Here is a 17,580-nt window from a genome sequence, read left to right on the forward strand (position 1 = left end):
ACAGCGTGCTCTCTGATTGGTCCGGGCCATGTTGACCACGTGATAAACAGCGTGCTCTCCGATTGGTCCGGGCCATGTTTGAATGATGACTCAAGAGTAAAGTCTGCTGGTGAAAAACAAACTTTATTAACAGTTAAACATCAACTTAAATAAATCCCTCTGCAGTAACAGGGACTGGCCACGCCCCCTCTCCCTGATTGGCTGGCTCCAGTGTCCAAACAAACAGAACAGGAAGTGATTCTGAGGCAGCTTCAGTTAGCCACGAGCTAACTGTTAGCATATTAGCTTCAGTTCTGCACATGCTAACAAGCTAACAGGAAAACCACAACGCCAAAATAAGAGATTTATTCTCAGATTTAAATCTTTTTTTTAACATTTGGTTGGTAAATGGTCTTGTTAGCGCTGTTAGCATTGCTCATTGAAAACAAAGGGTGTTGTTAGCCTCAAGCCAACAGTGAGGTAAGTTGTGTGTGATAGCTAACGTGCTAACATGCTAAGAGAAAAACCATGATGGCAAAAATAAATTATTTTCTCAAAAATAAATTTTTTTTTTCTCAAAAATAAATTTCTCAAAAATTAAATTTTTTTTTTTAAATTAAATTTCTAAATGTTCTCCACATTATTAGCACTGCTCATTGAACAAACAGCCTCGAGCTAATATTTAGCATGTGAAGCTAACAAGCTAACAGGAAACCCACAATGTCTTTTTTCTCAAATCTCTCTCTCATATTTTCTGAAAGTTCTCCGGTCTGTTAGCGCTGCTCATTGAACACACAGGGTGCCATTAGCCTGGAGCTAACAGTGAGCGCTACATGGCGGAGGGGAGGTATTGCGTGGTGGTGTGGTGGGAGGGGGGGCCTGTGATGTAACCCACCATGTGGCCAGGGTTGGGGGCGGGGCAATAGACACGCGTGGCTCCGCCCCCGCTCTGCAGCGCCCCCCAGTGGGTGGCGGCGGGGAGGCAGGCGTGGTAGGGGGGGTGGTGGGCCAGGTGGGGGGGGTGAGGGGAGGGGGCGGAGGGCAGGTAGGCGGCAGGGGGCGGAGCTTCATACGGCAGGTGCAGCAGCGGGGGAGGGGGGAGCGTCTGGTCCTGATACAGCAGAGCAGGGGGGGCGGAGCCTGGAGGGGCGGGGCTTAGGGGGCGGAGCCATCCATGTTGGGGGCGGGGCCTAAAACACAGTTAATAAAGTTAATTTAAACAGATCAAGAAGTCAGTCAGGTTACATAATATGTCTTCACAAGATTCTGCTTCAAAGTATCAAATGTTAAAGAAAACGTCAAATAAACCCAAAAAACATTTCTTTAAAGCGTGATGAAGGTCTGAAGAGAGGGCAAATGTCGAAAAAAAGGGCGGGGGGGCACTCTGAGCAGCTGCAGAGATCAGTTTAAAACGCTGTTGTCCATTAATCACCTTACTTTTAAAGACCCTGTTTACACGTACCTGGTTATTATTTATAAGAGACATTTCCCTTCGTTTACACCAAACGGAGAATTCTCCTCTGAAACAGAGTCCTTCTAAAAACTCCAGCCAGAGTGGAGATTTTTGAAATCTTCGTTTGCACGTAAACTGAGACAAACGGAGGTTTAGGCAGCCGAGAGAGAAAGAGGAAGTGATTGGTTGATGTTTTTCTGGATTCTGATTGGCTAACGATGTCTATTTATGAAAATAGCCGGCCACGTGGAAACGTAGCATAATATACACTGAACTCCATTAGAAACACCTGAGCAGTTATCCTTCTGCCCAATCAGCATCTGGATATGCCACACCTGTGAGGTGGATGATTACCTTGTGCTCACTAACAGATTTACACAGATTGGTGAACAGTATTTCAGAGAAATAGTTTGTGTACGTAGAAAAAGTCTTAATCTGAGTCCAGCTCATGTAGAGTTGGGTTATGATGTGTTCGGGGGGAGGAGTCTGTACTGACCACTGCCGTGTCCGTCCGGCTGGCCGTCTCCTGCCCTGCTGGATTCTGGGTAGGAGGAGGGGGGCTGATGGGACCCTCGAGCCATCTCAGGGTATGAGGGGGGGGCAGCTGGGGGCAGAAGACACGGACGGGTCAGACAGGAAACAGGAAGTAGAGGTTGCACTTCCCGTTACTGAATTATTTTACTTCTGGTTTCCTCCGAGTCTAATACTGCTTTTATTGTTGTTAATCGTTGTGTCTGTTCTAATTTCTATAGCCAATCAGCAGAGACGTGTGTGTAAACTCGTGGTGATAGGAAGGCAGGAGCGTTCAACACCCTCTAGCTGTTGCACGCCGTTCAGGTAACCATAGCAACACAGTGCTCAACGAGCCCAATCTGCACCCTCCAACATCCCATCATTAACTTAAAGCTAGTGTCTCCCCCAGGAGGAAGTCTGAGTAATGACAACAACACTGTCAGCATGAGACAAGCCATGTGGACATTTATCATTTTTCTAAAATAATCATACGCTGGTAATCCAGAGTCCTTTAAGCCCTGCTTTCATCGGACAGCTTTAGTTTCTCCTCCAATCAGAAGAGCTGGGCCCAGACCCCCTGAGCTCCAGATTCAGGGTCCCCTTTCACACCCGAGTCCTGAACCTTTGCAGCCAAGAGGTGGGTCTGGTACAGGCTCCGTTATGAAGACCACTATGTGATCAGCTATCAGGGAGCAATGCTACGCTAGCTTGGTGGAGCATGGCCTCAGGTAGGGGGGTAGGAGCCAATCAGAGAGGGTCTTACCGTGCAGGGGGGGCTCCTGGCTCAGGTATGGGGGGTAGTGCTGGTAGGAGTAGGAGGAGTCCGGTGAGGAGGTGGGGTACACCTGCTGCTGCTGCTGCCAGCAGCTCTGATGGTACCACTGGGCAGATAGTAACACATTATTACCATGTTATAACCCTCTGATGGTATCACTGGGCAGATAGTAACACATTATTACCACGTTATAACCCTCTGATGGTACCACTGGGCAGACAGTAACACATTATTACCATGTTATAACCCTCTGATGGTACCACTGGGCAGATAGTAACACATTATTACCACGTTATAACCCTCTGATGGTACCACTGGGCAGACAGTAACACATTATTACCATGTTATAACCCTCTGATGGTACCACTGGGCAGATAGTAACACATTATTACCACGTTATAACCCTCTGATGGTACCACTGTGCTACCCCCCGTGCACACCAATCACCGACAGCCCACCACCATTACACGCTCCACCGTTGCAGAAAACTGTGAAAACTATGAGATACCTAACACCATACTACATTATATAATTTCACCAATCAAGATTTAGTTACTCCATAACCATATACAAGTAGACCATAAATGTTACAATTCTAACACTCCTAACACTGAATTGAAAACCAACTGTTGTACAGGAGGCATAGCCCACGGAAACTTATTCCACCTGAAAATACATTGTTTGGCTCATCACTAACTTCTAGATTACAATAAATTATTATTACGGTGTAGAGGAGTGGATGAATTGCTGTACGTGTAGTGAAACTACTATACAAATGTTTTCTTATATCCTGTCCAATATTTTGTGCCCATATATTTGTTAGTCTAACTAACAGGAGGCAGAGAGAGCTAATAAATATGCCTAAGTACTTCTGTGTTAAAGATGAGAGTCAGACCAGGGAAATGAAGTAGTCTAAGTAATGATTTACTCATAAATCAACTTTAAATAGGCCTAAAGCAACTACTAAAAAAGCACAAATTGAAGCCTGACAGAGACACAATTCTAGGCTAATAAATAACATGGGTCAGATATTTTAGATACGCTTTTAAAAATTTGACATGGTTGACATTGCATTATGTCAGTTGCCAACACATCACATAAATAGCCTAACTGTTACCTTTATCTGACGTTAATCAGCACCTGGCCTTTCTAAAACCTTTTAGTTTTCTAGCCATTCCACCACTTTTCTAACTGCCCCCAACTAATGGGAAGGATGGACGGTGTGATAGGCTAGTCTATTGACACCAGTGTTGGGCAAGTTAATTCCAAAATGTAATACATTATTGATTACTAGTCTAGTCTGTCTTTGAGAGTAATTAGTTATATTACAATATTATTGTCTCTGAATTGTAATGACTACACTACTTTTGCGTTACTTTTGAGTTACTTTCACCAAAATAGAAGCAGAAGTATTCTTGACAGGTAGCTTGTGAATATGAAATGCATAATAATTTATTCATATTATTTTGTATTATTAATCTGACGCTGCAAAGTAACTAAAGCTATAAAATAAATAGTTAAGTAAAACGTTCAATAGCCTACTTGACTCTTTGTGGTGGACTATAGAAGTAGCCTAATAAGTAGGAGAAAATGAAAAATACCCAATTAAAATTGAATCAAAGTAGCCGACTGTAGTATAGCCTACCGACGGCTATAGTTACTTTCCACCGCTGATAAAATGTAATCTTACGTGTAGCAAGACTAAACATTAATTCTCGACATGTTATCTGTCAGTTGCTCGGTCCCATTGCTGTGGCCACTGACAGGACACAGATGTTGTCAGTTACCTTCTCTGGTTCTGGTTCTGACCACGGGGAACAGTGACGGGACAGCTCGCTTCAACGCAGCGTAAACAACTCCGGAAAATAATGTGTGTCGCAAATGTATCTCTGCAGTCAGTTCAACCACTGAATTATAACGCGTTACTCCCATCACTGATGGACACTATAAACGCTTTTTTCTTACCATCCATTTATTTGTAATATCATTATGTTTCGGGGGGTGGGGAGTATTTGTTTATGGTACTGTGTTCGGTACCTGTTGCCCCTTGGTGACTGATGTCGATGTCTGTCTGCACACGGTGCAGAACGAGTGAGGAGCGTCTATATACTGTCTCGAAATACTCTCAAAATTCGTACATGTTGGCAGGTCTGATTATTAGCATGTTATAACCCTCTGATGGTACCACTGGGCAGATATTATTACCACGTTATAATCTAACGGGACATCATCACTACGGACACCCAGCCCAGAATCACTTTATCACTGCTTAATATTCACGTTCTGTCTGAAACGGTGAATGACAAAAACAACGGTTCAAATATATATATTTACGAATAAATCACTTGGAAAGAAATGTCCTAGATGTGTAAAGATTTAAATTATAACTAATTAAAAAGGTTCTCTCACCTGGATTCCAAGGTTGAAGTAATACTGTAGTACTCGGCAGTCTATACACACACACACACACACACACACACACACACACACACACACACACACACACACACACACACACAGTGAGAGTGGAAGCTCCAGCAGGAAGTGATGCTGAGTTTGTGTAGTTTGACCTCTGACCTCTGGGTAAATCGCTGCCGTTAGGGTCGTAGGAGTAAGGGGGCGGAGCCACCACGGTACAGAGAGGCTCGCCCATCTCGTTAACCAACCAGGGAGAGGAGGCAGGAATCGCCATGGCAACTACAAACAGAAAACAGCAAAAGACATATGAGACATGACATCATTTCTCCATCAGCACGCCAGACCCAACCACGCACAGTTCACCAACAATCAATCTGAGTGTGTGTGTGTACCTGAGCATGTGTCTCTTTGTGTGTGTGTATGTCTCTGTGTGTGTGTGTGTACCTGAGCATGTGTGTGTGTGTGTGTACCTGAGCATGTGTCTGAGTGTGTGTGTACCTGAGCGTGTTTGTGTATCTGTGTGTGTACCTGTGCGTGTCTGTGTATCTGTGTGTGTACCTGAGCGTGTCTGTGTATCTGTGTGTGTACCTGAGCGTGTCTGTGTATCTGTGTGTGTACCTGAGCGTGTCTGTGTATCTGTGTGTGTACCTGAGCGTGTCTGTGTATCTGTGTGTGTACCTGAGCGTGTTTGTGTATCTGTGTGTGTACCTGTGCGTGTCTGTGTATCTGTGTGTGTACCTGAGCGTGTTTGTGTATCTGTGTGTGTACCTGTGCGTGTCTGTGTATCTGTCGGTGTACCGGAGCGTGTCTGTGTATCTGTGTGTGTACCTGAGCGTGTTTGTGTATCTGTGTGTGTACCTGAGCGTGTTTGTGTATCTGTGTGTGTACCTGAGCGTGTCTGTGTATCTGTCGGTGTACCGGAGCGTGTTTGTGTATCTGTGTGTGTACCTGTGCGTGTCTGTGTATCTGTCGGTGTACCTGAGCGTGTTTGTGTATCTGTGTGTGTACCTGAGCGTGTTTGTGTATCTGTGTGTGTACCTGAGCGTGTTTGTGTATCTGTGTGTGTACCTGAGCGTGTTTGTGTATCTGTGTGTGTACCTGAGCGTGTTTGTGTATCTGTGTGTGTACCTGAGCGTGTTTGTGTATCTGTGTGTACCTGAGCGTGTTTGTGTATCTGTGTGTACCTGAGCGTGTTTGTGTATCTGTGTGTGTACCTGAGCGTGTTTGTGTATCTGTGTGTACCTGAGCGTGTTTGTGTATCTGTGTGTGTACCTGAGCGTGTCTGTGTATCTGTGTGTGTACCTGAGCGTGTTTGTGTATCTGTGTGTGTACCTGAGCGTGTTTGTGTATCTGTGTGTACCTGAGCGTGTTTGTGTATCTGTGTGTGTACCTGAGCGTGTTTGTGTATCTGTGTGTGTACCTGAGCGTGTTTGTGTATCTGTGTGTGTACCTGAGCGTGTTTGTGTATCTGTGTGTGTACCTGAGCGAGTTTGTGTATCTGTGTGTGTACCTGAGCGTGTTTTGTATCTGTGTGTGTACCTGAGCGTGTTTGTGTATCTGTGTGTGTACCTGAGCGTGTTTGTGTATCTGTGTGTGTACCTGAGCGTGTTTGTGTATCTGTGTGTGTACCTGAGCGTGTTTGTGTATCTGTGTGTGTACCTGAGCGTGTTTGTGTATCTGTGTGTGTACCTGAGCGTGTCTGTGTGGCGGCCGGCAGGTGAGCAGCTGCAGGAACTCGTGACGACGGAGACGAAGGTGAAGAGGAGGAAGAGGAGGATGAAGAACAGATGACTGCTAATGGCTTCACCACCTGAGACACAGACACAGACACAGACACACACACACACACACACACACACACACACACACAAACTTTTGGATGTCGATAAACAAGAAAAATAGTCAGAGCTTAGAGCTGAGAAGAACCGTGGGTGTGGTGTGTCTATGTATGTGTGTGTGTGTGTGCGTACCTGCTGTGTGTGTGTGTGTGTGTGTATATCAGTGTGTGTGTGTGTGTGTGTGTGTGTGTGTGTACCTGCGGTGTGTAGGTGTGTGTATATCGGTGTGTGTGTGTGTACCTGCTGTGTGTAGGTGTGTGTATATCGGTGTGTGTGTGTACCTGCTGTGTGTGTGTGTGTGTGTGTACCTGCTGTGTGTAGGTGTGTGTATATCGGTGTGTGTGTGTACCTGCTGTGTGTAGGTGTGTGTATATTGGTGTGTGTACCTGCTGTGTGTATGTCGGTGTGTGTGTGTGTGTACCTGCTGTGTGTAGCTGTGTGTATATCGGTGTGTGTGTGTGTGTACCTGCTGTGTGTGTACCTGCTGTGTGTATATCGGTGTGTGTGTGTGCGTGTGTGTGTACCTGCTGTGTGTAGTGTGTGTATATCGGTGTGTGTACCTGCTATGTGTATGTCGGTGTGTGCGTGTGTGTACCTGCTGTGTGTAGGTGTGTGTATATCGGTGTGTGTACCTGCTGTGTGTATGTCGGTGTGTGTGTGTGTGTGTGTGTGTGTGTGTGTGTACCTGCTGTGTGTATATCGGTGTGTGTGTGTGTGTGTGTGTGGTGTGTGTGTACCTGCTCTGTGTAGCTGTGTATATCGGTGTGTGTGTGTGTGTGTACCTGCTGTGTGTAGTGTGTGTATATCGGTGTGTGTACCTGCTGTGTGTACCTGCTGTGTGTATGTCGGTGTGTGTGTGTGTGTACCTGCTGTGTGTATATCGGTGTGTGTGTGTGTGTGTGTGTGTGTGTGTGTGGGGTGTGTGTGTACCTGCTCTGTGTAGCTGTGTATATCGGTGTGTGTGTGTGTGTACCTGCTGTGTGTAGTGTGTGTATATCGGTGTGTGTACCTGCTGTGTGTACCTGCTGTGTGTATGTCGGTGTGTGTGTGTGTGTGTGTGTGTGTACCTGCTGTGTGTATATCGGTGTGTGTGTGTGTGTGTGTGTGTGTGTGTGTGTGTGTGTGTACCTGCTGTGTGTATATCGGTGTGTGTGTGTGTGTGTGTGTGTGTGTGTGTGTGTGTGTGTGTGTGTGTGTGTGCTCTGTGTAGCTGTGTATATCGGTGTGTGTGTGTGTACCTGCTGTGTGTAGCTGTAGTTTATCTCAGGTCTCGGTGGAGAGTCAGCACTTCCTGCGTCTTGCTCGTCCTTTCACAATAAGAGAAACATTATTAGCCCCCCCGCTGCAGCTCTGAGCTTCATGACATCACGCTGACATCATGGCCTGGGTTTTAAATGCGTCTCGTAGTGAACGCTGAGAGACAGATAATGTTTGAATTGAGCTATAAATTCACCATACGATGTTCGTCAGTTTAAAGATAATTTAGCAGATGAAGAAAGTCTCAGACACGTTTTAGAAAGACTTGTCTCTCTGGAGCTACGGTGTGTGTGTGTGTGTGTGTGTGTGTGTGTGTGTGTGTGTGTGTGTGTGTGTGTGTGTGTGTGTGTATATATGTCTTTGTGTGTGTATGTCTCTGTGTGTGTAGTGTAGTGTGTGCGTGTGTGCGTGTGTGTGTGTGCCTGTGTTTGGGGATTACCTGTGACTGGGAGGTTACCTGTGACTGGGGGGAGGGATTACCTGTGTCTGGGGGGATTACCTGTGTCTGGAGGGGATTACCTGTGTCTGGGGGGATTACCTGTGTCTGGGGGGGGATTACCTGTGTCTGGGGGGATTACCTGTGTCTGGGGGGGATTACCTGTGTCTGGAGGGTGTCTGGGATTACCTGTGTCTGGGGGGGGGATTACCTGTGTCTGGGGGGATTACCTGTGTCTGGGGGGGATTACCTGTGTCTGGGGGGGTGTCTGGGGGGATTACCTGTGTCTGGGGGGATTACCTGTGTCTGGAGGGGATTACCTGTGTTTACCTGTGTCTGGGGGATTACCTGTGTCTGGGAAGTTACCTGGTCTGGGGGGATTACCTGTGTCTGGGGGGATTACCTGTGTCTGGGGGGGGGATACCTGTGTCTGGAGGGATTACCTGTGTCTGGGGGGATTACCTGTGTCTGGGGGGGATTACCTGTGTCTGGAGGGGATTACCTGTGTCTGGGGGGGATTACCTGTGTCTGGGGGGGGGGGATTACCTGTGTCTGGAGGGGATTACCTGTGTCTGGGAAGTTACCTGTGTCTGGGGGGATTACCTGTGTCTGGGGGGTTACCTGTGTCTGGGGGGTTACCTGTGTCTGAGGGGGGGTTACCTGTGTCTGGGGGGGCTCGGCAGCGCTGTAGACCCCGGGCGTCTGGTAGCTCTGATCTGCAACAGTCAACAGTCAAACTCAGAGGCTGTACTAGAAACATTCCTCCAGTCATTAGTCCCTATACAGTCACATTAAAGAGTGAACTTCTGTATACAGGAAATGACCAAAGGAGATTTCAGACTCTACCCTAAACATTTGTAAACATGGCTGCGTCAGTAGATGTGACGAGGCATCATGTAAACAAACAAACAAAGCGAATGCTTGCTCACTAACGTGTCAAACACTGGAAGGCTGATACATTTAGAAAGGAAAGCCCGCTCCATTTGTCCTTTTCAGTTTCCACAGGGGATTCTGATTCTTCATACATCGTATGTACGCTCAGATCAGCTGTGCATTCTGGGTATTTTAAAGTGGACTAAATAGTTAATGAAATAAACTGCAGAGAATTGGAACACCACTACAAAATGGTGAACACACAGTATGTAGGGAACAGTATGTAGGGAACTATTTCTGTGTTTGGGAACAAAGTGTTCCTCTGGCAGCTGGCTCTTTGGAAAGTCATGTGACTGTGACTCGGCTGTCTGTAAAGTCATGTGACTGTGACTCGGCTGTCTGTAAAGTCATGTGACTGTGACTCGGCTGTCTGTAAAGTCATGTGACTGTGACTCGGCTGTCTGTAAAGTCATGTGACTGTGACTCTGCTGTCTGTAAAGTCACGTGACTGTAGGGTTGGGCATCGAGAACCGATTCCTACTTGAAATCGGTTAAAAAATTTATAAATTTAAATTTATATAATACGATTCCATCCGAATTGTTTTTTTATTGGAATCGTTTGGAGGATTTGGTTTCAAATTTGATAACGGGTTCAAAATTTAACGTGCAAGTTTTGGTTTCCGTAGCGACCAGGCGCTTGTTGTGTTGCAGCCATGGAGCACAGTAAGCGGAGCTCTAGTGAGGCTTTATTTTACGTTGAAAAAGCCCCGTCACACTGCAACCCACCTTTGAATCAAAATAAAACTTTCCTCTCATTTGTGAAATAAGCATGTGACCCGTTTCAACTCCACCCCTCAAAGAATCAGAATCGATAAGAACCAGAATCGGAAGGAAGAATCGGAATCAGAATTGTTAATATCCAAACGATGCCCAACCATATGTGACTGTGACTCGGCTGTTTGTAAAGTCCTGTGACTGTGACTCGGCTCTTTGTAAAGTCACGTGACTGTGACTCAGCTCTTTGTAAAGTCCTGTGACTGTGACTCAGCTCTTTGTAAAGTCCTGTGACTGTGACTCGGCTGTCTGTAAACTCCTGTGACTGTGACTCGGCTCTTTGTAAAATCATGTGACTGAGTCGGCTCTTTGTAAAGTCATGTGACTGTGACTCTGCTCTTTGTAAAGTCATGTGACTGACTCACCCTGAGTGATGTAGATGTAATCCTCCGTGTACTCGGCTGACATAAAACACACAAACACACGATTACTTATACAGTAAAGCAACAATAGGTCCATTGATGTTGATGTTTAATATCAATAATAATCTTTGGGCTGATGTTTGGTTTGAAATGTTAATATTAAATAATAGGGTTATATATACACATTAATAATCACCCTGGGCCTTCATGTTCCTATTTACATGTTGTGATTTGTATAGTCACAGCGTGTACAAATAACAAGGTCACATGACACACAGCCATCTTCTAACTGTATACATATTATGTGTTAATCACCCTGGTCCTCCACGGTGCTGGGTTAGGTTATATATGTTATATATGTGTATGTGTATATTAGGGTTATATGTATATATTAGGTTATATATACGTTAATAATGATGTTTTTGTGGCTGATGTTTGCGTCATGTTCACCCTGGTCCTCCACGGTGCTGGTGTCCTCCTGGTCCTCCTCTGAGGAACAGACGGCGGTGTTTCCGGGTGGAGCCGTCGATGGCGCAGAGCCTCTCTGAACACGGTAGGCGGAGCCAGACGGAGGGGGGGCTCCCATGGAGGGGGGCGGGGCTCCGGCTGGGCCCTGAGACACATTACAGGAACAGGAAACCATTACATTTACAATAACATTGTTTAAATTCAGCCCATTTCATCTTTACATTCCTCTTCTTTCTTTCAAGCCCTGCTGGTCCTGATGGTTGTTGCTGAGTTCAAAGGGACAACACAAGACTTTTGAAATACTTTTAAGAGCCGGCGGGGAGCGTGTTAAAGGATCCGATGTGTCTGCAGCCTGAGTGCTGCGGTAACGAGTGTTTGCTCAGAGGTCTGAGGTAATGAGGTGTGTTTGCTCAGAGGTCTGAGGTAACGAGGTGTTTGCTCAGAGGTCTGAGGTAATGAGTGTTTGCTCAGAGGTCTGAGGTAACGAGTGTTTGCTCAGGAGGTCTGAGGTAACAAGGTGCGTTTGCTCAGAGGTCTGAGGTAACGTGTTTGCTCAGAGGTCTGAGGTAACGAGTGTTTGCTCAGAGGTCTGAGGTAACGAGTGTTTGCTCAGGAGGTCTGAGGTAACGTGTGTTTGCTCAGAGGTCTGAGGTAACGAGGTGTGTTTGCTCAGAGGTCTGAGGTAACGAGGTGTGTTTGCTCAGAGGTCTGAGGTAACGAGGTGTGTTTGCTCAGAGGTCAGAGGTAACGAGGTGCGTTTGCTCAGAGGTCAGAGGTAACGAGGTGTGTTTGCTCAGAGGTCTGAGGTAACGAGGTGTGTTTGCTCAGAGGTCTGAGGTAACGAGGTGTGTTTGTTCAGAGGTCAGAGGTAACGAGGTGTGTTTACTCAGAGGTCAGAGGTAACGAGTGTTTGCTCAGAGGTAACGAGGTGTGTTTACTCAGAGGTCAGAGGTAACGAGGTGTGTTTGCTCAGAGCTCTGAGGTAACGAGTGTTTGCTCAGAGCTCTGAGGTAACGAGTGTTTGCTCAGAGGTAACGAGGTGTGTTTGCTCAGAGGTCTGAGGTAACGAGGTGTTTGCTCAGAGGTCTGAGGTAACGAGGTGTTTGCTCAGAGGTCAGAGGTAACGAGGTGTGTTTGCTCAGAGGTCTGAGGTAACAAGGTGTTTGCTCAGAGGTCTGAGGTAACAAGGTGTTTGCTCAGAGGTCTGAGGTAACGAGGTGTGTTTGCTCAGAGGTCTGAGGTAACAAGGTGTTTGCTCAGAGGTCTGAGGTAACGAGGTGCGTTTGCTCAGAGGTCTGAGGTAACGAGGTGTGTTTGTTCAGAGGTCAGAGGTAACGAGGTGTGTTTACTCAGAGGTCAGAGGTAACGAGGTGTGTTTGCTCAGAGCTCTGAGGTAACGAGTGTTTGCTCAGAGGTAACGAGGTGTGTTTGCTCAGAGGTCTGAGGTAACGAGGTGTGTTTGCTCAGAGGTCAGAGGTAACGAGGTGTGTTTACTCAGAGGTCAGAGGTAACGAGGTGTGTTTGCTCAGAGGTCTGAGGTAACAAGGTGTTTGCTCAGAGGTCTGAGGTAACGTGTGTTTGCTCAGAGGTCTGAGGTAACGAGGTGTGTTTGCTCAGAGTTCTGAGGTAACGAGGTGTGTTTGCTCAGAGGTCTGAGGTAATGAGGTGTGTTTGCTCAGAGGTCTGAGGTAACGAGGTGTGTTTGCTCAGAGGTCTGAGGTAACGTGTGTTTGCTCAGAGGTCTGAGGTAACGTGTGTTTGCTCAGAGGTCTGAGGTAACTCTCTGATGGTCACTTATTCTGCTGCTGCTACGTGAGGTGAGTATTGTGAACGTCACTTCCGTTTCCACCTGACTTCCTGTTTCTTGTTGCAGACAACGGCAGATGCTTAACACTTAACGTCTTGCGATTTTAAGTCCTCCACAACGAAATACAGTCACTATTTACACCGTTTTAGCTGTATTTTAACAGAACCTGTCTGGCCGCAGTTTTTCCGTTGTTTGCAAAACTTTCCTCCGCTCCGTTAGCTAACGTCTAGGTATTTGTTGTGCTAACGGCTAGTTAGCCTGACTGCTAGCGGGAGGTAACGCGGACCACTCAGGATTTTGCCTCCTTGGTTATTCTATATTTTGGTAGCAGTAACGGGCTATCCACAGCTTGCCAACACAAGCAGGAGCACCTGCATTGTAATTCGACTTGAGAAAAGGGATCGGTTTTAGGAGAATGCCTCCATCAACGTTGCTACTAGCTAAACTAGCAAGCTACACGATGCCCTCCCTCAGCTGTTCACCTGGCTGTGACTCGTGCCTCCTGTTCAGCCAGAAGATAGTGGAACTTGAAGCCAGAATATCAACTCTCCACCAGATCAAGGCAAGTGAAGAGCTCCTCGACACCATTATCATTGGAAGTTCCCCTCACACACACACTGTCAGATGTCTTGATTCCACTGTGCCCTGCAATACTCTCACCCCACCACGCACTAATACAACCTCTGTCCCTGTTGTCTCTCCTCGGCTTCTGCCGAGGACCCAGCCAGCTCTGCTGACCAGCGCCACGCCACACCAGCCTGAGCCATGGCGTGTAAGCAAGCACCAGAGCAGGCGGTCAGGACAACGCTCAGCCCCAGCCCAACCCCTACAACTAGAAAACCGCTACAGCATTCTGATGAACGACAACGAGTTCCCTTCTCTGCTACGTCCCCACGCAGCTCATCCTGGTCCATCCACACAGTCGACGCGCCCATTGAGGGCGGACTCTCCCCCCTCGGACTCATCAACCTCCACGCTGGTCATCGGAAGCTCCATGGTAAGGGACCTCCACATTCCCCCTTTACCTAGAGGTCCCTCCAAGGTCTACTGCTTCCCCGGTGCCAAGGTCCGTGACATCCAGCACAAACTTCCCGGCATCCTCGCCCGCCACGCCAAGGTCGACAACATCATCGTGCATGTGGGCACAAACGACCGAGAGGGATGGTCGATAGCACTCCGGAGAGACTTCACCACTCTCCTCTCCACCCTGATGGGCACAGGTAAACAGATTGTCATCTCTGGGCCTCTACCTACCTACAGGAAGGGTGCGGAGAGATGGTCCAGACTGTTCTGGCTCCACACCTGGCTGGAACCACTCTGCACTTCCCTGAGCATTCCCTATGTCGACAACTTCAACTTGTTCTGGGAGATGCCCAACCTCCTGAAGCGTGATGGTCTCCACCCAAACCGACACGGAGCCAGGATGCTATCTGACAACATAACGACCACACTGACAGGCAAGTATTGACATTATGTTGAAAATATCACAGATTCATGTCCCCCAGGTATTGATCCTGATAGCACTATACAAGTGGATGAATCTGAAAATGTTTTCTGCAGGATAACATGTAGTACTAGTATTATTCCAGTAACATGTAGTACTAGTACTATTCCAATTATAATCAACAACAGACCATACAAAGTGGTGAAGCCCCTAAGTAATAAGAAGTTGACTGCAAACAGTCATTTTAGCATCCAGTTCACGCCAGCCACAGCCTGTCCCAAAAGAAAATGAGACGGTGTCTGTTCCTCGACTCGGATCAGTTAAATCAAAGGTAACCAAGAGAGGGGCAATACTTAACAACCTAATTGGAATTAAAACTACCACTGCAATGATAGAAAAGGATAGGAAAATTAGATGTGGATTACTAAATATCAGATCTCTGTCTTCTAAAACAGTACTAATAAATGAATTGATATCTGATAATCAAATTGATCTATTCTGTCTTACTGAAACCTGGCTGGGCCATGACGAATATATTAGTCTAAATGAAGCGACTCCTCCCAGTCATATTAATACTCAAATTCCTAGAGGCTCAGGCCGAGGAGGGGGAGTTGCAGCCATCTTTGATTCAAGCCTGTTAATTAATCCTAAACTAAATTATAACTCTTTTGAAAGTCTTGTTCTTAATCTTCAACATCCAATACGGAAATCAGTACAGCCAATTATATTTGTTGTTGTCTACCGAGCTCCAGGTCCGTATTCTGAATTTTTATCTGAATTCTCAGAGTTTTTATCATGTTTAGTCCTTAAATCAGACAAAGTACTTATTGTAGGTGATTTTAATATCCATGTGGACGTTGACAGCAATAGCCTTACTACTGCTTTCAACTCACTTCTAGATTCTATTGGCTTCAGTCAGAGTGTGCATGAGGCCACGCACTGTTTTAACCACACCCTCGACCTCGTGCTGGCATATGGTATCAAAATTGAAGATGTATTAGTATTCCCGCAAAATCCTTTATCATCAGACCACTTCTTAATTACTTTCGAATTCTTAATACCCGATTATACGAAATTAGATAAAAGCTACTATACTAGATGCCTATCTGACAGTGCTATAGCTAAATTTAAAGAAGATATTCCAACAGCACTAAACTCATTACCTTGTTTTAATACAACAGAGGACCTTTATGTAAACTTTAGTCCCTCTCAAATCGACAATTGTGTAGATGGTGTTACGGCCTGCCTACGGACTACTTTAGACTCTGTTGCTCCACTCAAGAAGATGATGAAGCACCTTGGTATAACTCCCAAACTCATAAATTAAAGCAAAACTCGCGAAAACTTGAAAGTAAATAGCGCTCCACCAAAATGGAAGAGTCTCGTTTGGACTGGCAAGACAGTCTGAAAACCTATAGGAAGGCCCTCAGACATGCTAGATCAGACTATTACTCATCATTAATAGAAGAAAATAAGAACATCCCAAGGTTTCTTTTCAGCACTGTAGCCAGGCTGACAGATAGTCACAGCTCTACTGAGCCATCTATTCCTCTAGCTCTGAGTAGTGATGACTTCATGAGCTTCTTTAATGATAAAATTATACAACAATTAGAGATAAAATTCATCACCTTTTGCGCTCAACTTCTAATGGTTCACCTTTCAACGCAGGACTGCTAGAAAGAACGACTAGACCTGACATATACTTAAACTGTTTTTATCCTATAGACCTTCAACAACTAATGGTAAAGGTATCTTCAGCTAAGCCATCTACCTGTCTCTTAGACCCCATCCCAACGAGGCTACTCAAAGAAGCATTACCCGTGGTAAACACCTCTCTACTAGATATGATCAATATGTCTCTATTAACAGGTTATGTACCGCAGTCATTTAAAGTAGCTGTGATAAAACCTCTTCTGAAAAAACCCACCCTAGATCCTGAGGTCTTAGCAAACTATAGACCTATATCTAACCTTCCCTTTCTCTCCAAGATCCTTGAGAAAGTAGTTGCTAATCAGTTATGTGATTTTCTCCATAGCAACAGCTTATTTGAAGACTTTCAATCAGGATTTAGAAAGCATCATAGCACAGAGACGGCACTGGCGAAAATGACTAATGACGTTCTAACTGCTGCAGACAAAGGACTTGTCTCCATTCTTGTTTTACTAGATCTTAGTGCTGCATTTGACACTATTGAACATACCATCCTGTTACAGAGATTAGAACACTTAGTCGGAATTAAAGGAATTGCACTAAGCTGGTTTAAGTCTTATTTCTCTGATCGATCTCAATTTGTTAATGTTAATGATAAATCCGTACGCGAAAGTTAAACATGGCGTTCCACAAGGCTCAGTGCTTGGACCAATTTTATTCTCCTTATATATGCTTCCTCTTGGTAATATCATTAGGAAACCCTCAATTAACTATCACTGCTATGCGGACGACACCCAATTATACTTATCAATCAAACCAGACGAAACAAGTCAGTTAGCTAAACTTCAAGCGTGCATTAAAGATATAATGAGATGATGACCTATAATTTTCTGATGTTAAACTGTAACAAAACTGAAGTTATTGTGCTGGGCCCTAAACACCTCCGAACTTCATTATCTAAAGATATAGCTACTCTGGATGGTGTTGTCCTGGCCTCCAGCACTACTGTCAGTAATCTAGGAGTTATTTTTGATCAGGATATATCCTTTAACGCCCATTTACAACAATCATCGAGAACAGCCTTTTTTCATCTTCGTAACATTGCCAAAATTAGGAATATCCTGTCTCAAAACGATGCTGAAGAACTAGTTACTTCCAGGCTGGACTATTTTAATTCCCTACTGTCAGGTTGCTCAAATAAGTCCCTTAAGACTCTCCAGCTGATCCAGAATGCTGCAGCGCGTGTTCTGACAAGTACTAAGAAAAGAGATCATATTTCTCCTGTTTTAGCTACTCTGCATTGGCTTCCTGTGAAACTCAGGATTGACTTTAAAGTCCTTCTCCTGACCTACAAAGCTCTAAATGGTCAAGCACCATCCTATCTAGAACAGCTCTTAGTACCTTATTGTCCCACTAGAGCACTGCGCTCCCAGAATGCAGAGTTACTTGTGGTTCCTAGAGTCTCCAAAAGTA

The 17,580-nt window shown here is 45.6% G+C and overlaps 1 protein-coding gene across 3 annotated transcripts in view; it reads right to left on the reverse strand.

Moving 5' to 3' along the window:
- Positions 1 to 1,065: 1,065 nt before the first annotated feature.
- alg13 (ALG13 UDP-N-acetylglucosaminyltransferase subunit) overlaps positions 1,066 to 17,580 on the reverse strand; it is a 36,955-nt gene continuing 20,440 nt past the window's right edge. For all 3 annotated transcript variants that reach the window (XM_028596853.1, XM_028596845.1, XM_028596836.1), the window contains exons 16-25: positions 11,189 to 11,351; positions 10,742 to 10,777; positions 9,330 to 9,385; positions 8,215 to 8,283; positions 6,828 to 6,948; positions 5,298 to 5,417; positions 5,130 to 5,170; positions 2,709 to 2,826; positions 1,929 to 2,036; positions 1,066 to 1,169 (exon numbers count right to left, since the gene is read on the reverse strand). In XM_028596853.1, the coding sequence (XP_028452654.1) occupies positions 1,135 to 1,169; positions 1,929 to 2,036; positions 2,709 to 2,826; positions 5,130 to 5,170; positions 5,298 to 5,417; positions 6,828 to 6,948; positions 8,215 to 8,283; positions 9,330 to 9,385; positions 10,742 to 10,777; positions 11,189 to 11,351 (867 nt within the window). In that variant the 3' untranslated portion in view covers positions 1,066 to 1,134. The remainder of the gene's footprint in view (positions 1,170 to 1,928; positions 2,037 to 2,708; positions 2,827 to 5,129; positions 5,171 to 5,297; positions 5,418 to 6,827; positions 6,949 to 8,214; positions 8,284 to 9,329; positions 9,386 to 10,741; positions 10,778 to 11,188; positions 11,352 to 17,580) is intronic.

This window comes from Perca flavescens, chromosome 2 (assembly GCF_004354835.1).
Source record: "Perca flavescens isolate YP-PL-M2 chromosome 2, PFLA_1.0, whole genome shotgun sequence".
In the NCBI taxonomy this organism is placed as follows: domain Eukaryota; kingdom Metazoa; phylum Chordata; class Actinopteri; order Perciformes; family Percidae; genus Perca; species Perca flavescens.